Source organism: Doryrhamphus excisus, linkage group LG19 (assembly GCF_037039965.1).
Source record: "Doryrhamphus excisus strain RoL-2023G ecotype Guam linkage group LG19, RoL_Dexc_Guam_v1.1, whole genome shotgun sequence".
NCBI classification, from domain to species: domain Eukaryota; kingdom Metazoa; phylum Chordata; class Actinopteri; order Syngnathiformes; family Syngnathidae; genus Doryrhamphus; species Doryrhamphus excisus.
The window spans coordinates 3,118,719-3,143,421 of record NC_136375.1 but is presented as its reverse complement, the minus strand read 5'-3'; the positions used below and the strand labels follow the sequence as shown (position 1 = coordinate 3,143,421).

General features: G+C 43.3%; 1 protein-coding gene and 1 long non-coding RNA gene across 2 annotated transcripts; one reads left to right on the top strand and one right to left on the bottom strand.

Moving 5' to 3' along the window:
• Positions 1–14,701: 14,701 nt before the first annotated feature.
• LOC131106742 (uncharacterized) lies at positions 14,702–15,360 on the top strand. Its single transcript, XR_013630324.1, has 2 exons — positions 14,702–14,783; positions 15,230–15,360. It is a non-coding gene; the product is annotated as an uncharacterized LOC131106742 (long non-coding RNA).
• Positions 15,361–19,383: 4,023 nt separating this feature from the next.
• LOC131106740 (uncharacterized) lies at positions 19,384–23,774 on the bottom strand. Its single transcript, XM_058056107.2, has 3 exons — positions 23,610–23,774; positions 23,378–23,501; positions 19,384–20,106 (listed from the first exon to the last, which is right to left on the bottom strand). Exons 1-3 carry the CDS (start codon positions 23,659–23,661, stop codon positions 19,977–19,979), a joined length of 306 nt encoding a protein of 101 aa, XP_057912090.2. The 5' UTR covers positions 23,662–23,774; the 3' UTR covers positions 19,384–19,976.
• Between the last annotated feature and the right edge of the window lie 929 nt (positions 23,775–24,703).

Genomic DNA, 24,703 nt, shown 5'->3' with positions numbered 1-24,703 from the left:
GTGTGTGCATACCATTTTGGTGGTAATTAATTCTGACAGGCAAATTATATGACCATCCCCCACCTCATCAGTTCTCTTCTCTATCTTTTCTTACAGCGTTCTGCCTTGCTTTCTTCTTTAATTCCATTCTCATTCATTTTATGAGAGAATAAATGAGGTTTTATAAGCCCAAAACATTTACATGGTCTTGTTTTACTGACTTACCATGATGATGTGCTTGTGTTAGCGCTATCTAACACATTCTCATATTACACCGTTTAATGTTGTAAAAAAGGTGAAACTGAAAATAAGACGGACAATACAATTTAAAATATGGATACTTGGGAGGACTTCCGGGTCACTTATATGGAGTAGTCGCACGGCGCCGAAGCTCCCTCAACATTTCATCTAACCATAAACATTTGTGTGGAAGTATGGGTTAATAACTATAAAAGCAATCTTCACTTGCTAAATGTACTGCAAAAAAGGTCAGTCAGGATAATTCATAATGCCGCCTACAGAGAACATACTAACTCCTTATTTCTAAAATCACAAATACTTCAACTTGCTGATATAGTTCATCTATAGTTAATCTAAAAATAACTAATTAACTAAAAATGTCATCCAATACTTCTCTACAAGAGAGGAGAAATATGATCTCAGGGAAGAAGTACATTTGAAACACTTCTATGCTAGGACTACGTTATGCTAGCCATAGCATTTCAGTATGTGGAATCAAACTATGGAATGGATTGAGTAAGGAAATCAAACAATGCACAACGATGAGCCAATTCAAGAAACAATACAAGCAGTTGATGTTTGCTAAATACAAGGATGAAGAGTCTTGAACCAGTCATGATGTGCTATATATATCACTATATTGACACTTACTATGGTACCCATTATGTCATTATATGGTCATATCACCTTGTACTTGGGTACGAGGTACATTATTAAAAACAAAAAACAAAAAAAAAACCTTAAACTGTATTATGGAAAGCAGGAAGTGAACAAATGTAACAGTTACTGATTGTAAAAGTACCAGATGGAGGGGTAGGATTTAATAAGCTTTGCTTCTTCCTACTCCTTTTGGACATGTGGAACTGGGAACTGATTATGGGATGCACTCAATTGTAATCTGATGCATGTTCAAATGAATTCAAATAATGAGTTCAAATACAACCATTTCAAATATAACACGGCACTGGTTGTACATAATCGCCCAAGCTACTTCTACAAGCACCCGAAGACCAAATGACATCAAGGACATCCAGGAGAGACGGGTGAAAAGATGACGAGTTGGGGCCTGCTAGCATGGCTGCTCTGGCTAAACTACTGCAAGAGCACAAAATGGCCGTTTCCGCTGAGTTCAAGTTGGCCTTAACATGCCATGAAAACAAGCTGGACAATGTCCAAACAATCATCTCTTCGCACGGACAGAGGCTGTCTTCCTTGGAAGAAAACGCTAACCAAATTAGCGACATCCTCGATGCGATGGAAACCAATTATACGGCTCTGGAGGAAACCTGCTAATCTGAAGGCTAAAACCATAGATCTTGAATAGATCTACAGGAACTTAAAGGAACTGTTCTCCAGAGGTGATTTTCTGTCAATTCAATTCAATAGTGGCTAGTCTTAGCTATGGTGTGCCTCAAGGCTCCATTTTGGGTCCAGCCTTGTTTGCTCTGTACATGTTGCCCTTGGGGTCTTTCATCTCTTAATCTCTTCAATATAATATTACATTTCATTGTTTTGCAGATGATCTCCAAATCTATCTGCCTTTGAAATCTGGTACAGACTCCTTTTCTGCCCTTTTGAACTGTCTTAATGACATCAAGCGGTGGTTGTCTATAAATTTCCTTAAGCTGGACGAAGGAAAAACAAAAATTCTTGGTTTTTTTCAGCTCCTTTAGATGGAGTGGACAGTGTACTTTATCCTTTGTCTTCATACTGCCAACCATGGTATAAAAAAAAAACCTTGGCATGTTTTTAAACGGTTCTTTTAAATTATGTAAACAAGTGAGTGCCGTGGTCTAATCTTGTCTCTTCCATTTGAAACAGTTGGCAAATGTAAAACCTTACCTTCCTGCTGACGTCTTTGAGCATGTTATTCATTTATTTATTTCATGCCACTTGGACTATTGCAATTCATTGTATTGTGGTCTGGACCAGTCTTCCATGCATCGTCTGGTGCAAAATGCAGCTGCCCGCCTGTTAACGGGTACCAAGAGACGGGATCATATAACCCCAATCTTGGCTTCCTTGCACTGGTTACCTGTTGCTTACATGATCCAGTTCAAAGTTCTTCTTTTGGTTTTTAAATCGCTGAATGGGCTGGCTCCCTCATACTTATCTGACTTATTGCGTGTTTATGTTCCCACCAGAACTATGAGGTCCAGCTCGCAGTTTCTTTTAACAATGCCTCGGTCTAAACTTAAATCTCGGGGTGATAGGGCCTTCTCGGTTGAAGGTCAGAGACTTTGGAATGGCCTGCCTCTTAACATTCGATCAATCACTGGAGCATTTTAAATCTTTTATGGTCTGGCTTTTAACACAGGTTAACCTAGGCATTGTGTGCTTTTATTGTTTTATTTTTTATTATTCTTTTATTATTATACTGTTTTTATTAGTGTCATTATTCTGTGCACTGTTCTTACCTTTTACTTCTTACTTTTACTTTTAGTTGTATGACTTATTATTATGCATATGTATGTTGTGTTACATTGGCTGCTGTACAGCACTTTGGGCAGTTAACTGTTGGAAATGTGCTATATAAATACATTTGACCTTGACCTTGACCTTGACAGGCCAAATAATTTCGTTCATGACTAAAATGAAAAGGACCTCACAAAAAGAACAATCAGCCCTAATGTCTGAAATCTGTGACACTGATAAAAATACCAAATCCCAGAGCTCTACAATAAAAAGATTGGCATCCAAACCAAATTTGACCTTTTGCTAACTCACCCCCTCGTAGACCCACCACCTACGGGGGCAAGCATAAGGATCCGGTGCATTGTGTGTCAAGGGTGGATGCCTGGTCTTCGAAGGTCGAATCTGATTCTTGGGACATGGAATGTCACTTCTCTGGTGGGGAAGGAACCTGAACTTGTGCAAGAGGTTGAGATATTCCGATTAGACATAGTAAGACTCACCTCGACCCACAGTTTGGGTTCCGGAACCAAATTCCTCGGGAGGGGCTGGACCTTGTTCTACTCTGGAGTTGCTGCAGGGGTGAGGCGGGGAGCTGGTGTGGGCTTATTAATAGCCCCCCGTTTATTTCCTTTAAACTTAAATAGCCAAAAACTTACCACTTCCACACGGATAGGGAGGATAACTATTAACAGTTATTTAACCTTTAACATGAACATTAATCAAACGTAATAATTTTTTCTGGGTACATGATACCATACAGCATCCATATCAAACTTGCGCGGGCCGCACTAACATTAAACTTTCATATCAAGGCGGGGGCCTCAAACTAGTGTCCTGCGGGCCACATTTGGCCCACGGGCCACGTGTTTGAGACCCCTGGTTTATGTGATGTAGCCAATAGCATGAGAAATGGATGAGATTTGACAACATCAATGAAAACAATCGTAGGCTGGAGTCTAAAACACGTATACGTGCAGATTAATGTTCAGTACAACTGCAGTCTGTTCATAGACTTCAATTGACTCCATGCTTCCGACCCAAACGGTCTGTTTAATTTACTCGGCCCTCTCCGTAAGCCCACTCTGCTGTGATTGATCACACTACTTCCAGATACGTAGCGCCGCGTTTACTAATTGATTTCATTGCATTATATAATTCTTAATTTTCTTGTGTCTTATGTTTGCTGGCCGTGGAAAAATAACATGTATAGACTAAATAAGCATAAATTTAAAAAAATCCACAAGAACAATACATAATTGCTGGAACAGTTTTAGGTGGTGATGGATGTGATAGTTCAGTCTTTCTTTGTCCCTTTTCACCTAAAACATGAGCCAAAACATAGGCAACACAGGAGAGACACGACAGAAAGACAAATGTAGCAGGACGTTGATGATGTGAAGCAAATAAATGACATTTCCAATGTGTCGTACACAGTCAGTATGTTTACATGCACTAATAAAAACAACTAATTATTGCATGCATTGGCGTAAAACCAATACCTTAGTTGGATCGTGTTTGGCAGATTAACATACCTCGTTTATTATATCACGTTCTCCGTCTTAGCAGTGTGCTAATTTGTGATGTAAAAGAGTAGCCATCACACTGCGGTGACCTATATTGTTTCTGTGCAAATTGCTAGCCATTTGGGTCAAGATGCTCATCATAAATTTAATAGAGGGCAACAATTGAGTCTGACACCAAATTGTTTTGCATAATCACTTCAACAGACATAGTTGATAGCTCACTGTTGTAAATAGAAGTCCTTCTCATGCATATAGTATATGCTGCATAGTTACCAGGTCTGTCGAGTAAAACAAGCAACTCGCCCTCTGAACACTAGTCCAAAACAACTGGGAATTTGCAAGATATTTATAATTATATAAGATATTTATATAATATATTATAGATCAGGGGTCTCGATTCGATTCCTATCAAATGAACATGTGCAGAACACAAATCAATATTCCTTTCGATATGGATAGGGATATACATGACCCAATATCCAGCTTAGAAAAGGAGTAATAGTGTAGGGGTAATATTCCGCATATTTGGGTTTTTCTAAAAGGTTATTTGTGTTTATTTTTGCTAATATTCCGGTTATGATAGGGTTTATGTCAGGGGTCTCAAAACTCAATGAGACTGAGCCGCATCAGGTTTTCCAAAAAAAAAAAAAAAAAACGCATTTATTAAAAACAGAAAAATGAATAAACTTTGCTTTGGTTCCGAATTTCTACAAGAAAAGCTCTGATAAAACATTCCACTGTTCTCAAATATCTTAATTTTTATTTTCCTACACAAAATAAGATGAAAAATAAATAAACAAATCAAGAATAAAAAAAATCAATCAATCAGTAATAAATAAATAAATATTATAATAATAATAAAACAGCAAATAATAAAAACATAAGAAACGACATATAGTTGGTGGGTAGACAAATTATTTTTTTCAGATTAAAATGAACAAAGCATTATTAGAGCCCTGTAGACATGACAAAACACGACTATAGTCACATTTATACTCTTTTTATTTACAACATATTGCGCAACTGCAGGGTCTTGAGACACATGCTAACTCGCAAACTAGAGAGCTAGCGACCTAAACGGTAGCCTTCAAGTTATTTCCTTTAAACTTAAATAGCCAAAAACTTACCACTTCCACACGGATAGGGAGGATAACTATTAACAGTTATTTAACCTTTAACATGAACATTAATCAAACGTAATAATTTTTTCTGGGTACATGATACCATACAGCATCCATATCAAACTTGCGCGGGCCGCACAAACATTAAACTTTCATATCAAGGCGGGGGCCTCAAACTAGTGGCCTGCGGGCCACATTTGGCCCACGGGCCGCGTGATTGAGACCGCTGTTATAGATACACAAGAAAAACACAAGGCCAAGTTGCAACAGGTCAACCAGAAAAGCCAAACATTTACCATTATGAGTGTTGGGCACTTTCCCAAAAAAGTGCAGTAGAATCTTGTCATTCATTCCAGAAAGCCACAAATGCTAACACAAAATGCGCTTTTATAATTTATAGTTAGAAAAAAACATTTTAATGAATGAAAGGCATACATTCACGTTTAACATCCCTTTTACCTTGACTGTTGACAAAGATGGTGATATCGAGCACACTGACATCATCTTCCTGCCCACATTTTCCAGTGGACATGACACATGAAGTACTCGACTTGTTTCACACTACATTACCCACAAAGCACTGTGCACACTAGCATAACACACCAGCAATTCTTAAAGGGGAACTGTTATGTTCATTTTTGGTGCTTTGTATTGATTTATGGGTTTCTACAGAGCAGCTGCATGTGATAACCAGCACAGAAAGCTTCTAGATCTTCCAGAATCTGCCCCTCTTTCTGCAGTATTTCAATGGACTTTCTGCTTCCAACCCAAGCAGTTTGTTTAATTTATTCCAGCCTCTAGCTATGCTCATTCTGCTGCGGTTGGGCACACTCTATATTCAATATTGCTCTACAATTCCACTAGGACAATACATAATCGTAAACAGTGAGTTTAAACTGAATGAACTGAACTTTCAACTAGTTCATTAGAACCATGAACTTGCACAACAATGACAACCAGATAGCTGGTTTGAGGAGTGAACGAGTGTCCATAACTGGCCAATAGATGCTAGATAGATATGATAATGTTTCTTTTTTATCGTATTTTAACCTGTGTAGTTAGATTTAAATGGAATCATCTATCACAAAGAGCTTTACATGATATCCGTGTTAGTGAGCAAAGAACGAGAGTCAAACAAAGATTCCATCATAGACGGACGGGCAATAAAACTTTTTTTCATTTCTGCTGTTGTGTTTTTTTTTTTTTAGTTTTCCAACTATTTAAATTTTCTTCTTATATTTTTCTTCTCATAATTATGACTTTATTCCCATTTTGACTTTAATCTCGTAACATTACAATGTTTTCCGTACCTAATTTTCCATTTTTGGTTTGTTTCAAATATTACAACTTAAAAAAAGATCACCAGAAATTAAAATTTTTCCTCATAAAAATTACATTACTGTCAAAAATAATGTGTTAACGGCGGTAACTAATTTATTTCATTAATTCCGTAAAATCTTTTAGCTTAATTAATGCATGCACATCGGGCAAGCCACCACTCTGTTATGATGACAGACGGCGGCAGGTTAGCTCTGTTGCCTCTTTATAACTTTATTCTAAGCTGAACGCATCAACAGCGGTGCAATTCAAACACCATTTATATATCTCAACTCTAAAACAAACACGTCTCTAGTCCATTCATCATCGCAACGCTTCCTCACTAGACAGAAAAATGTTTAAATCCCAATTACATGTAAATTGGGAAGGACAATATATTTGAAAATACTTTAAACATTTGTACAAAGGACTGGTTTACTAGTGTCCATTCTCTTTTGCTGCTTTAAGAGAACATGATTAAACACACTCTCATTTACAACACTAGACGGGCACCTGAACGCACCAGGTCAGCCGCGCAGGTTTCAGAGTTGTCGTAACATTTGAAGTTCAACTAACAGTGTGGCTCATAAATGTGAGTAACCTGGTTATTTCTCATTCTTTCAATGCTAGACGTTGTTTATATCGTCATATTGGAGTGTTTTGGGATTAAGCCGACGAGCTGGTCGCTAACTGCTGAGCTAAGTTAGCCATTGCCTCTAATTCATGCTATTGTTAGCATGCTATTTCATTGTGTTTAGTGTACTGCTTATAGCCGAGATGTTATGCTGTTAGGTGTTTGTTGCTAACTATTAGCTTTATAAGCATTGCAGTAGGGTAGATGAAACTCGTGAATTATTCACAATAAAATATAGTGAAAGCACTTTGAGAAGTGTGTATCAAACTGGTAGCATTCATCAGGACCCAAGAAGTACTGTCTCAAAAAGGTTGGTGACCCCCGTCTAAAACATAACTGCAAATAAAAACAATAAGAGGATATTCTTGTCAATCACACTTTGTAACCCTTGATGCCGAGTACATTTTACTGCATTTAATGATGCTGCGAAATCCCATAAAATTCAGTCAAAACATGTGAAATCATCTTTAATAATGTTGAACAGTTGAAGTCTGATTCAAGTAATCTGCTATTAAAAGGAACCATCCATCCGTCTTCTGTGCCACGTATCCTCACTCCAGTTTTGGGGGTATGCTGGAGCCTATCCCGTTTGACTTCAGACAAGAATTAAAGAAAGCAATGTTAGGTTAAATAGATTTTCAGACATGTGTGCCATCTCATCGTTTCATTTAAATTTTAATACATACAAATATACATAATCCTGCCCTATAATTTGTCTTTCTTTCAATAAAAAATACAGTAAAAATGGGCATATTTCAGACATAGTGAGACATGGTGATTAATCACGATTAATTAATTCAAAACCCGTGATTAATCTGATTACAAATTGTAATCATTTGACAGCCCTAGTTACTACATTTTCTTATTAGATTACAACTTCCATTCATCCTCACTAGGGTCGCTGGGGTATGCTGGAGCCTATCCCAGCTGACTTTGGTCGAGAGGCGGGGTACACCCTGGACTGGTCACCACCCAATCACAAGTAGATTACAACTTTTTTTTGTTAATATAATTAATTTATTCTTGTAAAATGACTGTATAATTTTATATAATTTGTCTTTCTTTCAATAAAAAAATACAGTAAAAATGGGCATATTTCAGACATGGTGATTAATCACGATTAATTAATTAAAAAACCATGATTAATCTGATTACAAATTGTAATCATTTGACAGCCCTAGTTACTGTCACGCTGCGCAGTGACATGTTCTTTTATTCTGAGTGCTGTTTGGGGGTACGTCCGGGTTTTGTGGTTATTTGGACTTTTACGGCTCTCTTTGTGCTTCTGCAGATGTGAACCTCCTTTGAGTTGGGCGGAGCTACCTGACGGGCGCAGCTGTTGCCAATCGTCCTAATTTCCGGTCTCCGTCTTAAGGCACTGAGCTGCGGCAGGAGGGTGCTGGATTATTCCTTCGTGGACGTGACAGACCAGCTCCTAGCTGTAGCCCTTGCTCCTGTGCCATTCAGCGCTGTTCACGTCTCTGCCACGCACCCTCCTACCCGTCCGGTAGCCCGCACGCTTCTCAGACTGTTTTCTTTCCCTCGTGGTGATTTGTGCTGTGCCTGTTTGCACTCAGTCACGGAGCCCCCTCTTTTGGTGCTCCGTCGTCTTTAGTTATGTGTACCTACTCGACTGGACTATTAAAGCCATAAAACCTTACCTGAGCCTGCTGTGTCCTGCATCCTGGGATCCGACTTCCGCACCACGCGGCCAAGCCTGACAGAATAATCCAGCCCCCTCCTGCCGCAGCTCAGTGCCTTAAGACGGAGACCGGAAATTAGGACGATTGGCAACAGCTGCGCCCGTCAGGTAGCTCCGCCCAACTCAAAGGAGGTTCACATCTGCAGAAGCACAAAGAGAGCCGTAAAAGTCCAAATAACCACAAAACCCGGACGTACCCCCAAACAGCACTCAGAATAAAAGAACATGTCACTGCGCAGCGTGACAGTATCCCCCCCTCCCAATTCAACGAGTGGTCCTAGGTGGACAACCTGGCTTGTCTGGGAACTTGCGGTAAAAATCAGATAGGAGGGTAGGGTCGAGGATAAGTGACCGGGAGACCCATGAGCGGTCCTCAGGACCGTAACCCTCCCAGTCCACGAGGTACTGCACACCCCTGCCCCGTCTCCTGGCATCCAGGATAGACCTGGCTGTAAAGGCTGGGTGTCCGTCCACCATGCGAGGAGGGGGAGGAGGCACTGGCGGTGGGTTAAGCTCGCTAGGAGTCACCGGTTTCAGGCGGGACACGTGGAACACCGGGTAGGTCTTGAGTGATGTGGGGAGCTTGAGTCTGGCGGAAGCAGGGTTGACCATACGAACCACCTTGTATGGTCCCACAAACCTGGGGGCCAACTTCTTCGACTCCACGGACAGGGGAAGGTCCCGAGACGACAGCCAGACGCTCTGCCCAGGCTGATAGTCAGGTGCAGGCCTCCGATGGCGATCCGCCAGCCTTTGGTTGCGTTTGGCGGTCCGGGATAACGCCGCCCGTGTGTCCCGCCACACCCGATGGACTCGACGGAGCAACGAGGCCACTGAGGTGACAGATGATCTGGACTCCTGGGGGGGGAACAGTGGAGGCTGGAAGCCGTGGACCACATGAAAAGGAGAGAGGCCAGTGGAGGAGCACACCAGGGTGTTGTGGGCGTATTCTACCCACGGGAGATCCCGAGACCAGGACGTGGGGTGTTGGTGGCACACACACCTCAAAGCTGACTCCAGGTCTTGGTTTGCCCGCTCCGTCTGCCCGTTGGACTGGGGGTGATAACCAGAGGAGAGGCTGACCGAGGCTCCCAAAGACTTGCAAAAAGCCCTCCAGACCGCTGAGACAAACTGGGGACCTCTGTCGGACACCACATCGACTGGAATGCCATGGGGGCGGACCACATGTTGTACTAGGAGCCTAGCTGTCTCCAGGGCGGAGGGGATTCTGCGGAGGGGAACAAAGTGAGCAGACTTAGAAAACCTATCCACAATGGTAAGAACGGCCGTGAAACCCCTCGAAGCGGGTAAACCCGTCACAAAGTCCAAGGCAATATGCGACCAGGGGCGAGAGGGGATGGGGAGCGGGTGGAGCAGGCCTGCCGGTGGCTGGTTGGACGTCTTGCTTCTGGCACAGGTGGTGCAGGCAGCAACGAAAATCTTTGTGTCGGCGTGGAGGGAAGGCCACCAAAAGCGCTGGGCCAGGAGGAAGGCTGTGCGTCTGGCTCCAGGGTGACAGGCGATCTTAGAGCAGTGGCCCCAGGTCAAGACCTCCGACCGCAGGGACCGTGGGACGAACAGTCGGCCTGGAGGGCAGCCCGCTGGAAGAGGGGTGTCCCCGCTGGCCTCAGCCACTCTCTTCTCGACCTCCCACTGGAGTCCGCCCACGATGCAGGACTGGGGAAGGATGGCATCCGGTGCTGGGTCCTCCGCTTGTGGTGCATACATACGGGAGAGTGCATCTGGTTTGCCGTTTAGGGAACCTGGGCGATAAGTCAGAGTGAATCTGAAGCGAGTGAGGAAAAGAGCCCACCGGGCCTGGCGGGGGTTAAGGCGCTGGGCAGAGCGGATGTATGAAAGATTTCTGTGGTCCGTGTAGATGATGAATGGATGCGCGGCGCCCTCCAACCAGTGCCTCCACTCCTGCAGGGCGAGGACCACCGCCAACAGCTCACGATTGCCAACATCATAATTGCGTTCAGCGGGCGATAGACGCCTAGAGAAAAAGGCGCAGGGGTGCAGCCTCTGGTCAGAGCTGGAGCGCTGAGAGAGCACGGCCCCTACGCCAGTATCAGACGCATCCACCTCAACGAAAAACGGGAAAGAAGGATTAGGGTGAACCAGAACAGGTGCAGAAGTGAAACAGGACTTGAGGCGCCGAAAAGCCGAATCGGCCCCCGGTGACCAGGAAAACGGAACCTTGGCAGATGTAAGCTTGTTCAGAGGGTCGGCTACTTTACTAAAGTTGCGAATAAAGCGCCGGTAAAAGTTGGCGAAACCCAAAAACCTCTGTAACAGCTTCCTAGATGTAGGAGTGGGCCAGTCAACCACAGCCTGGATCTTGGCAGGGTCCGGTTTCAGTTGCCCCTTCTCCACGATAAACCCCAGAAAAGGAACCGATGGTGAATGAAACGTGCACTTTTGAGGCTTGACAAACAAACGGTTCTCCAAAAGCCTCTGGAGGACAAGGTGAACGTGCTGCAGGTGTTGTTTGGTGGACGAGGAGTAAATAAGAATGTCGTCAAGGTAAACAAAAACAAAGCGGCCTATCATGTCGCGTAAGACATCATTGATGAGGCATTGGAAAACTGCCGGGGCGTTAGTAAGACCAAAAGGCATAACACAGTATTCAAAATGCCCTAATGGCGTGTTAAAGGCAGTCTTCCATTCATCCCCCTTCCGAATACGGATGAGGTGGTAGGCACTACGAAGGTCCAACTTGGTGAAAATGGTGGCAGTGTGAAGTGGGGTGAAGGCAGAATCAAGGAGAGGAAGAGGGTATTTATTTTTTACTGTGATGGCATTGAGTGCCCTAAAGTCGATACATGGGCGCAAGGAACCGTCCTTCTTCTGGACAAAAAAGAACCCCGCTGCCAAGGGGGAGGAGGACGGCCGGATATGCCCAGCAGCGAGGGAAGTGGAGATGTACTCCTCGAGAGCCTTCTGTTCCGGTTTGGAGATGTTGTATAGTCGGGAGGAAGGAAGCGGCGCCCCGGGCAATAAGTCTATGGCACAATCGTAGGGGCGGTGGGGGGGAAGAGACATCGCACGATCTTTACAGAAGACTTCTCTAAAGGTGTGATATTCCTCCGGAACCAGAGAGAGGTCAGGCGAGACAGGAGAAGGGTTCAAAGGACAGAGCAGAGGAGAGGCGGAGCGGAGACAATTAGCATGGCAGAATGAACTCCAGTTGACTATTTTGAAAGTGGACCAATCAATGTAAGGACTGTGACGGTGCAACCAAGGGAGACCCAGAACTACAGGGGCGGAGCGTGAGGGGATAACAAAAAAACAAATGGACTCCCGGTGGTTGCCAGACAGCAGGAGAGAGACCTGGCGTGTCTGGTGCGTGATGCTAGCCAAGTGACCCCCATCCAAAGAATGCACATTTTTGCATCTCTCAACTAACACAGTAGGGATGTTAAGTTCCTTTACCAAGCCACTGTCTATAAAGTTCTCGTCAGCGCCCGAGTCGACAAGGGCGGAGATAGCGAGGTGCCCCTCCCCTCCCCAAGACAACGTACCTTCCACTTGCAGTCGACCCGCGGAAGCAGTGGGGGAGGGAGGGGGGGATTGTCCGTCCATCGTTGAACTCTTGGTGGGAGGCGAACGTCGAACAGCTGGCCGACTGGAGCAGCGGGAGACAGGATGGTCCGCAGCGCCGCAGTAGCGGCAGAGACGAAGACGCCGACGGCGAAGTCTTTCCGCGGCAGATATCCGGTTGGCTCCCAGCTACATAGGAATCGCCTCCCCAAGGCTCTCGGTGGGGAGAGCGATCGACGGTGGAGGCGGAAGCGCCAGAGTTTCGTGAGGGAGGGAGAGTAGCTGGGGGCGTTCCCCACCACGCTGACGGCTGCGCTCCCGCAGACGGTTGTCCATTCTAATGGCGAGGGAGACGAGCTCTTCGAAGGAACGGGTCTCGTCCCGAGCTGCCAATTCGTCCAGCAGACGGGAACTAAGGCTGGCCAAGAAGACGCACCGTAAGGCTTTCTCGCCCCAGCCGCTCTCCACTGCGAGAATGCGAAAGGAGATTGAATGGTCCGCCACAGAGTTCGTGCCTTGGCGCAAGGCCAGGAGGCGCAGTCCTGCTTCGAGTTCTCTGACCGGGTGGTCGAACACATTCTTCAGCTCCTCGACGAACAAGGGTAGGCTGGAAAGGAGTTCCGGCTTGTTCTCGCTCACCACCATGGCCCATTTGGCGGCGCGTCCGGTCAGTAGCCCAATTATATACGCCACCTTGGCAGCGTCCGTGGCGTAGGTTTGCCCTTGCTGACGAAACACGAGGAGGCACTGGTGGAGGAATAGTCTGCACTCGCCAAAATTTCCCTCATACCTGGGAGGGTGAGGGATATTGGGCTCCCGTGGGACTAGTTGGAGCGCCGACGCTGTAGTGGCTGGTGTCGGGACGGCGTCCAAGGGGGCGGCCACAGGCATGCCAGTCATGCGGGCATGCATGTCGCGGACCAACGTGGAAAGGTCCTGTAATATCCGCTCATGATCTCCAATCATCTGCCCCTGGGCCTTGAGGGCGAACTCGAGCTGCGGGTGTTCCGCGGGATCCATGGCATTGGCTGGATTATTCTGTCACCTCAGTGGCCTCGTTGCTCCGTCGAGTCCATCGGGTGTGGCGGGACACACGGGCGGCGTTATCCCGGACCGCCAAACGCAACCAAAGGCTGGCGGATCGCCATCGGAGGCCTGCACCTGACTATCAGCCTGGGCAGAGCGTCTGGCTGTCGTCTCGGGACCTTCCCCTGTCCGTGGAGTCGAAGAAGTTGGCCCCCAGGTTTGTGGGACCATACAAGGTGGTTCGTATGGTCAACCCTGCTTCCGCCAGACTCAAGCTCCCCACATCACTCAAGACCTACCCGGTGTTCCACGTGTCCCGCCTGAAACCGGTGACTCCTAGCGAGCTTAACCCACCGCCAGTGCCTCCTCCCCCTCCTCGCATGGTGGACGGACACCCAGCCTTTACAGCCAGGTCTATCCTGGATGCCAGGAGACGGGGCAGGGGTGTGCAGTACCTCGTGGACTGGGAGGGTTACGGTCCTGAGGACCGCTCATGGGTCTCCCGGTCACTTATCCTCGACCCTACCCTCCTATCTGATTTTTACCGCAAGTTCCCAGACAAGCCAGGTTGTCCACCTAGGACCACTCGTTGAATTGGGAGGGGGGGATACTGTCACGCTGCGCAGTGACATGTTCTTTTATTCTGAGTGCTGTTTGGGGGTACGTCCGGGTTTTGTGGTTATTTGGACTTTTACGGCTCTCTTTGTGCTTCTGCAGATGTGAACCTCCTTTGAGTTGGGCGGAGCTACCTGACGGGCGCAGCTGTTGCCAATCGTCCTAATTTCCGGTCTCCGTCTTAAGGCACTGAGCTGCGGCAGGAGGGTGCTGGATTATTCCTTCGTGGACGTGACAGACCAGCTCCTAGCTGTAGCCCTTGCTCCTGTGCCATTCAGCGCTGTTCACGTCTCTGCCACGCACCCTCCTACCCGTCCAGTAGCCCGCACGCTTCTCAGACTGTTTTCTTTCCCTCGTGGTGATTTGTGCTGTGCCTGTTTGCACTCAGTCACGGAGCCCCCTCTTTTGGTGCTCCGTCGTCTTTAGTTATGTGTACCTACTCGACTGGACTATTAAAGCCATAAAACCTTACCTGAGCCTGCTGTGTCCTGCATCCTGGGATCCGACTTCCGCACCACGCGGCCAAGCCTGACAGTTACTACATTTTCTTATTAGATTACAACTTCCATTCATCCTCACTAGGGTGGCTGGGGTATGCTGGAGCCTATCCCAGCTGACTTTGGTTGAGAGGCGGGGTACACCCTGGACTGGTCACCACCCAATCACAGGTAGATTACAACTTTTTTTTGTTAATATAATTAATTTATTCTTGTAAAATGACTGTATAATTTTTATATAATTTGTCTTTCTTTCAATAACAAAATACAGTAAAAATGGGCATATTTCAGACATAGTGAGACATGGTGATTAATCATGATTAATTAATTCAAAAACCATGATTAATCTGATTACAAATTGTAATCATTTGACAGCCCTAGTTATTAAATTTTCTTATTAGATTACAACTTCCATCCATCCTCACTAGGGTCGCTGGGGTATGCTGGAACCTATCCCAGCTGACTTTGATCGAGAGGCGGGGTACACCCTGGACTGGTCACAGGTAGATTACAACTTTTTTTTGTTAATATAATTAATTTATTCTTGTAAAATGACTGTTTATTTTCCATGTGTGCTCTTATTGCTCTTTGGTTTTCTTGTTATATTATACTTTCAGAATGAGCCACGGGCCACAAATGGCCCCCGGGTACACTTTGGACAACCCTGACAGACTGTACTTACAGCAAATAAAACCACTTTATCTTCAGCAGTGCTCCAATGTGGCATTGCACATCAGTTTCCAATCCAGTCATGGCGTCTGCTTCATTTCATTGTGAAAGCTGGGCTAATTGGCTGTCAGTGTGTGAACGGTGCTGTCAGATCCATTTCCTGCCCTGTAAAGAGATTAGGTAGCAGCAGGAACATGATGCAGCAGGCCAAGAAACCCAACGCACCATTGATGCTTTAATTCACAATGTCTAACTGGGATAATATGAACGAGTGCAATGTTATGGCATAGTAATTGTTGGTTGGTAGTACAATGGAACCTCAGTTAGCGTATGTCCTGGTTTGCATGTTTTTCAGTTTCTGTACAATATGGCATGTGTCTTGTTGTGTTAGTAATACACTGTGTGAGTCCAACTGTGTTCTAGCCTCTTAGCTTGCTAATACGTGGAAACAAGAAGCAGAGGTCAGCTCCGTCGCCTGTGTATGATGTCATCAGTGGTTGACTTTGCTAACAAAAACATTAGTGTGTCTCCATATGTCTCCAAAATGTTAGCACAAAATGCATATTTATAGTTTTACAAAATTTGCAATTGTAATAACTATTTTGTTTGTGGGCTTAGATGTGCGTTTTAGTTACAGTATTTTATTGTATGTGTGATTTTGTGTGTATATGGGCAAGAAATAATCAAAAGAAATAATAAAATATAATAATAATAATCGTAATAATAATTTTATTAAAATAATTGCAATTATCACACCTATGTTACCTATATGACAACTTATCTTTTATTAATTTAAAATTTAAAAATTTTTAATTTAAAAATAAATTATACTTTAATAATTAAAGATTCCTTTAATGTATTCAAATGATTTTTTTCCACAAAAAAAGAAAAAATAGAATTATCTTATTAAAATCCTCAAAATAACATCTACACCTTCGCCCTCATTAAAAGAAGAAAGAACAAACAACAACAACAACCACAAAGATCATTATTTTGTCTCATATTATATTTGTGGGAAGTTATTACATTTACAGATTTTCACTTTCCCACATATGTAATAATTTCCTGCAAATGTAATAACTATTACATTTGCAGGAAATTCAGTATTACGTTTGCAGTAGGCAAATTTTATTACGTTTGTGGGAAATTTATTACATTTACAGGACTATTACATTTAAAGCTGCAGATTTGTATTTCGTTTGTGGTTTATTACGTTTGTGGGCAGTTATTACATTTGCGGGTGTAATAGCCGATCACATGATACTAAGTAGTGGCCCAACGATCAGAGCATCCTTAATATTCAGTCTTTGACTTCCTTCTCCTTTTCCCCGTTTTACTCGCTGACAGCGAGTAACATCTGTCATTCACCAGCTCATGGAAGGAATGATCATATTAATTAACTGATTTGTCTTCATTATGCGCATATGTGTGGATACACTCGCCTACTTTCATGGGAAAAAACGTCACACAGTTACAGTATAAGTGGTATCTTTGTACTGTGGATGGGTAGACAGTATTTTTCTTTTGTATGTTTATGAATGTATTTGTTAAGGTTTGACATAAAAAGTATTTTTTAATAATAATTTTGCAACAGAGCAATAAATGGCAGCCGAATGACAAAGGAAAGACAATGCTCCATCGAGGGGAGAAGCGCACACCTGAATTAAATGGACAACTGAAAATTAGATGCAGGACGGCAGGAACAAACAGGAAGGAACAACAAAGGAAGCGACTACAAAATAAGAGCATGGAAACAGAAACTACAACATTGAAAGTTCTGATGTGGCCATTTTATTTCACTCCTAGACTCACACAGTATTTCTGTTCCTGTTCCACATCCATTCCAGTCTTGTGCAGGTCTACAATATTGATGATGAGATTGTTGCAATTCCAGTATTGTACAGGTCTACAATCTTACTAATGATCTTGTAGTTCATTCTGATCTTTTGTGGGTCTACAATTTGATAGTGGGCTTGTGGCCCATTACGGTCTTAATAGGTCTACAATCTTGTCTGGTCTCAATCTCACCAAGCTTTTTGTTGACGCTCTTGATGTCCATCACAGTGTTGCTCTACAATCCTGTTGTGGTCATTGTGAAGGTCTAGAATTTTACAAATGGTTTTGTAGCCCACCCTGGTCCTGTGCATGTCTTTAGTCTTGTTGACGGTCTTGTTGCTCATTCTTACAATATTGCTGATGTCTTGTTACCCATTCTGATCTTTTGCGGGTTTACAATCTTGTTGATGGTCTTGTGCGGGTCTACAGTCATTCTGATGTCTTTTTATCCATTTTGGTCTTGTACAGTTTTACAATCTTGTCCCGGATATCAGCTTTTTGGTCGTGATAGGTTCGAATGGAAGTGATCGAATGTGTGTGTGTTTGTGTAACAGGTGTCATTTTTCCATAGAATGAGTTAAGATTATGAGTAGGTTCTTAAAGGGACAGGACTCCTTGGTGTACTGTGTTTGTGTACTTCATGGACACATACTGTAACCAGTCTGTGGGTGAAAGAATTTTTTTTTCTGGATTTTTCCAGTCAGTCTTTTACAGTATACCCACCATAAAAGCTCTGGATTTTGTAACAACCATAATGGAAAATGGATGGATGGATGAAAAAGCCAAACACAAATTGGTCCCGCATATTTCCATTTCAGCAGAGAGATCCATTTCCTCCCTCATAACATGTGGAGTGAACATTATATTGTATATTCTTGAGCAATTTCACAATGGATGAGATCCTTTGTCACTATCACTGTGTGTTGCTGCCCTCCAGCGGTCAAAATCAGAAGACCATCAACTGTGAACTGCACAATCCTTGATGGAAAAATTCATCAACACAGTTAATGACGTCACAATGATGCCCCGCTTCCATCTTGGTTAGGAAGGAACACAGTTCTGTCCCCCTCTGGAAATATCCTGACATGTCGTTCCCATCCAACACAGTACACAATGCAATCAACAAGATCATTTCAATAAATCAATCATTCACACAAACAAAAACCTGCCAAAAGATGGACCAATAATGAAAACAAGCAGCTGTGTTTTTTCCCCCATGAATATCATCTTTGTGTAAACTTGCTTTTGTACCGTCTCCAAATTGAAAATGCTGCAAATGCCAAAACCACAAAGCAACCATTGATTTATTTTCTACCGTTTATTCTCACAAGGGTTGTGGGGGTGCTGGAGCCTATTCCAGCTGTCTTCTACACCCTGGACTGGTTGCCAGCCAATCACAGGGCACATATAGACAAACAACCATTCACACTCACATTCATACCTATGGACAATTTGGATTGGCCAATTAACCTAGCATGTTTTTGGAATGTGGGAGGAAAATGGAGTACCCAGAGAAAACCCACGCATGCACGGGGAGAACATGCAGACTCCACACAGAGATGGCCGAGGGTGGAATTGAACTCCGGTCTCCTATCTGTGCGGCCTGCGTGCTAACCACTAGCGAACCACCATGCAGTCTAAAACCTGGTTACTGCAAAGATTTGGCACTTTTTTAGGGAGTGAAAAAGAAAAAGAATGAAAGTCATTAGTATATATATTTCAAGAAAGAAAATGCATCTCAGCTTTTATAGCATGGATGAAAAAGCCTATTATTTAGTATGAATGAATTCTCACCCCATTTTTGCTATTTTTTTAAATTTTCCAAATATTTCAACTTTCTTATTTTAAAAAATCTGAATTTTTTTCTCATAATATTCTGACTTTATTCCTGTAATACTTTTGCTTTATACCCATGATATTATAACTTCCCCCCAAATTAATATTCCAAAAATGAAAATCATTAAAAAATAATCAAAAATAATGTCATTTTAGTAGCATATAGATGACATTTTTACATTTTGTTTTAGCTTGGGGGAAAAGTCCTAATGTGGGAATCAAGTCATTAATAGTATGTAATATCTGTCCATCTTCTATACGTCTTAGCCTCACTAGGGTCGCGGGTATGCTCGAGCCTATCCCAGCTGACATTGGCCTACACCCTCTATGTAATATTATGTAAAGAAAAATTACAAAGATTCTTGGTCTATTTGGGGAAAAAAAGCCAAAAAAAAAAAAAAGAACAAAGCCTTTATTAGTCCCACAAGGGCAAATGTCAGAAATAGCATTGCGTTGGCTCGCCTCACAGACCTTATGAAAAACACGTACAGTGATCAGCGTTTCCTCCGGTAGATACTCTGGAATTTTAGTGAAAAATTGACACAGTTCAGGACTCCGCATCAAACATTAGGATTTTATTTCATCTTGGATGTTTTTCATCAGTACAGATACTTTGTTCAAAGGTAACCCGTCTAGTGATGACTAAGCAAGTGTAGCTATTAGCTAACAGGACATGTCATTGAATATTTTCATTCATCCAGGTTGTTCTACTCGGAGGGCGCTGACTGGACTGTTCGGGTTGTCTCCGAAGACATTTGGCCACCCATCTCCGCAGTCTTCATCAGTTCATGGGCTGTCCTATCTGGTCTTTGTGCATGAAGTGATGAAGACTGCTCGGCTGAGAGGCCAAATGTCTTTCAAGACAACCGGAACAATCCAGTTTTATCCATGCAATGGCCTGAGACAAGTTAAAAGGGAGTATGACATACAAAGCTTCTCCATGAAGAGGACTTAGGCATTAAATCCTCCTCACATCCCTGCAGTGCTTCCCTTTTGTGTTTCTTCCTCTGTTGGATCTCAGAATCATGGCAAAGGTGAATCGACCTCTGCGAGGAGCTGCTGAGCCTTCTGAGATTGTCTTATTCTTTCCTCAAAGAAGCTCTGTTGGTGCTCGTTCCTCTGATCCAACATGACCAACCACTGCTCCCTCAGCCTGAAGAGGTGGAAGAAAGACACCTGAAGACACGTTGTTACACCCGCAAACGTAATAACTGCCCACAAAGGTAATAAACCACAAACGTGATACAAATCTGCTGCTTTGAAGGTAATAAATGTATTAAATTTCCCACAAACGTAATAAAATTTGCCCACTGCAAACGTAATACTGAATTTCGTAATAAAAAAATGTAATAGTTATTACATTTGCAGGAAATTATTATATTTTGTTTGTGGGCGTACACGTACGTTTTAGTTACAGTATATTATTGTATGTGTGATTTTGTGTGTATATGGGGAAGAAATAATCCAAACTAATAAAAAAATATAATAATAATAATAATAATTGTATTAAAATAAATGCAATTATCACAATTATGTTATCTTTTTTAAATTTAAAATAATTATCATTTAATAATTAAAGATTCCTTTAATGTATTCAAATGATACTCTTTGAATAATATTTTTCCACAAAAAAAGAAAAAAAAGAATTAATAATTATTATTAACTATTGTTAAAGGCCATCCCATTTTATCCGCGGTATTAACCTTTCAAAAGCACCGATAGCATATGTGTTTCTATGGTAACGCTTTTTTCAAATACATATACATCAGGAAGCAAGTAAGTCGGCTAAAAGCTCAACTAAATTGATCTTAACACAACAGATGATCTAAACACATTTTTGGAAAATATGTATGTTTGTTTTTCAGCTTTATTATAATTTAAGACTTTTATTCTTGTGTTTTTACGACTTTATTCTTTAAATAACTTTTTCTTTTTTTTTTTTTTGCCCATAACACTCAGTCGTACCTTTTGGCTCCTTAGCCCACTTGTACAGCATTCTGGTCAAAGGTGTGCTTCATATGTAGATTTGACAATTTAGGTGTAATGTGGAAAGCATAATATTATTTAGCTAATTTCTATTTAGTTGTTTCATGTACACACAGTGGATCCCTGCATATTTACAATTCAGCATTCACTACCCTGCATATTTGCAGATTTTTTATCACACCATCATGAACCAACAGGAGCGACCAAACTCACACATGCAAAACAATACTATTTTAGACTAATGTATAACCCACAAGGCATGCTGGGAAGTCCCGCAGCATGCCTTGTAGGTTATGCATTAGTCTAAATGCACAAGAGTATCAGTGGTCCCAAACACAGACCTCCATAACCTGCCACTTGTTTCTCGGATCGACATGAAATTGGTGGAGACATGAAGGCTGTGTTGACAGCTTGTGACAAAAAGAATGGTGGCATCGCCGAGGCCAGTATTTACCCTGATAGCATGCTGGGCAGGCATCCGCTGCAACTTGAGCTGAGGCCACTGTTGTCAGGCATAATTGGGTTACAGAGTGTTGTTATCCGCATCCATAATATTATATCTGCCCGTGCCAGTCTGTCAGCATGCACCATCACCTCTCACTTAATCTTCATCATTCCACCAGTCTGTCCTCGAGTGTACACACTGATCCGTGGGATTGAAATGTGCAGCCGCGGGGCTCCTAATCAACATTCCCAGGCTACTTTGTGATGACAGACAGACGAGCTGTAAACATCGGCCAGGTATTTCAGTTAATAATAATCTCATTCTGACGCCTGGAGGGAAAAGTGACACACTAAACACAATAATAAGCAGGATAAAGCAACGTTTGCTTCCAACTTATGGAATTTTGATGGGTGGGGCAGCAGTGGTTCAATGTACTTGATTGATGGAGGATCGCATGAAACACATGACATTTATATCTGGTCATTGAACTGAGCTGGGTTCTTCTGTGAAAAACAATCTTGATAATTATTTCTATGTATTTTTTAACCAGGTCAGCTGATTTTTATTAACCTTAGATGATGATTCATTCATTCATTTTCTACCGCTTTTTCCTCACGAGAGTCGCGAGGGTGCTGGAGCCTATCCCAGCTGTCTTTGGGCGAGAGGCGGGGTACACCCTGGACTGGTGGCCAGCCAATCACAGGGCACATATAGACAAACAACCATTCACACTCACATTCATACCTATGGACAATTTGGAGTCGCTAATTAACCTAGCATGTTTTTGGAATGTGGGAGGAAACCGGAGTACTCGGAGAAAACCCACGCTTGCACGGGGAGAACATGCAAACTCCACACAGAAATGGCCGACGGTGGAATTGAACCCTGGTCTCCTTGCTGTGAGGTCTGCGCACTAACCACTTGACTGCTGTGCCGCCTAACCTTAGGATGATAACCTAAAATAGGTGTATATTTTAGGTGTATATTTTTGTGTATTTGTAATGTTCTTCAAATTTGGAAGTGAGACAAAGAAATCTACTGTTTGACGCCCCTACACAACCTGAAGCTCCTTTGTTTCATTGAAGGAAAATGCAGCCCAGATCATGATGGCACCCCCGCCACTGTCTTGTTTCTCTTTGGGCTTTTCCCTTCAGGGGTCGCCACAGCAAATTAATCTCCTCCATCCAACCCTGTCTTCTGCATCTGTCTCTCTCACACCAACTACCCTCATGTCCTCCTACACTACATCCATAAACCATCCTTCTACCAATATATTCACTATCCAACCATCTCAGTCTGGCCTCTCTGACTTTATCTCCAAGGCCTCTAACATGTAATGTCCCTCTGATGTACTCCTTCCTGATCCTATCCATCCTGGTCACTCCCAATGAGAACCTCAGCATCCTCATTTCTGCTACCTCTCGTTCTGCTTCCTGTTTTTTCCTCAGTGGCACTGTCTCTAGACCAAACAACATGGCTGGTCTCACCACAGTATTGTTGGCCTTTCCTTTCATTTTAGCTGAAACGCTTCCATCACACATCACGCCTGAGACTTTCCTCCATCCTTTTCAAAATCTCCATTGTTCTGAACTGTTGACCCCAGACACTTAAAATTCTCCACCTTCTGTATCTCTTCTCCCTGTAACCTCACTCTTCCACTTGGTTCCCTTTCATTCACACACATATACTCCGTCATTTTACAATTTTACTAAAATTGTATAATATTGTATCGTTAAAAAATCTCTGACATATGTTGGCCTGTTGTAGGGGTGCGTCAGAGTATCAAACAGTTCACTTTAGCAGCCATGATATTGTTAATGAATGTCTTATTTTCAACTTCTCAGCTTCCATGTGATTGCCAAAGTGTACCAGATGCAGTGTGCAATAAATGCATGTGGTTTCCTGTTGCCAGCCTAAACAGGGATGCAAATCTGCAGTTTGTGATGATGCTAACATGAATTGGAGCATGGAAGGGTGAATAATTGCAGCCGACCTTGTCAGAGCGCTGGTCTTCTTTCGGCTGTCCTCCTCGTCCATCTGCTGGCTGTGTTGCATGATCCTCTGCTCCCAGAAGGACTTCAGCTTGTGTTTGTCATGGATCCGCGCCACATTCATCACTTGGCAGTAGCATGTAGACGTGGGAGGACAAGATATTCCCTTAAATGCCGTCGCCTATTTCAGTGCTTTCATGAGTAGTCATGAAAGTCCAAAATTGAATTACTTACTCATGCCTTCCAAGGAGCAAGACGCCTTTCTTCTCTTCTCACACACACTCATATATCACTTCTCACTGATTCCTCCCCCTCTGTTGCCCTTTTCATTTCCGTTTTCATTCTTTTCTATATCTCCCTCAGCACGCTTCGCTCTTCTTGTGTTTTTATCTGCTCTTTTAACTCCTCCTCTTCACCTTTTCCCGTCTCTCCCTTGCTGTGGTCTACTAGGTTTGTGTACCATTTACAGATCCAGCTGATACAATGGGCAATGTAGGCAGATGCTAAGGGCGTTGTGGCTTACAGGGGGCGCCAAAAATGGGGGGAGGTTACCTTCATAACAATGTACAAAAGTGATGCACAATTACTTATTTGTTGTCATTTGAACTAATTTATGCGTGTGTGTGTGTGTGAGGGAGAGAAAAGCATTCAAAATGTTAAAGGGGACCTATTATGCTCATTTTCACCCCTTTGCTTTGTATTGAATTATGAACTCCTATAGAGCAGCTACACATAATAACCCGCGCAGAAAGCTTTCTAGATCCAGAATCTGCACCTATTCCAGCTGTATTTTCTTGGTTTCTTTCTATTCCAGGCTGCACGTCGGGGAGTGGTTAGTGCGCAGGCCTCACAGCTAGGAGACCCAAGTTCAATTCCACCCTGGCCATCTCAGTGTGGAGTTTGCATGTTCTCCCCGTGCATGCGTGGGTTTTCTCCAGGTACTCCGGTTTCCTCCCACATTCCGAAAACATGCTAGGCTTCATAGGTATGAATGTGAGTGTGAATGGTTGTTTGTCTATATGTGCCCTGTGATTGGCTGGCGACCGGTCCAGGGTGTACCCCGCCTCTAGTGGACCCCGCTTCTCACCTGAAGACAGCTGGGATAGGCTCCAGCACCCCCGCGACCCTTGTGAGGATAAGCAGCAGAAAATGAATGAATGAATGAATGAATGTTTCTATTCCACCCAGAGCCCGCCTCCAGGCACACCCACTCTGCTGTGATCAGTCTCACTTCCAAGTGCTCATGTCTAGAGGACATTCTTCTTCAGGATTTTTTGAGAGACAGAATAATTTATGGTTTCATTTATCACAGCAAGTCGTCCAGGTCC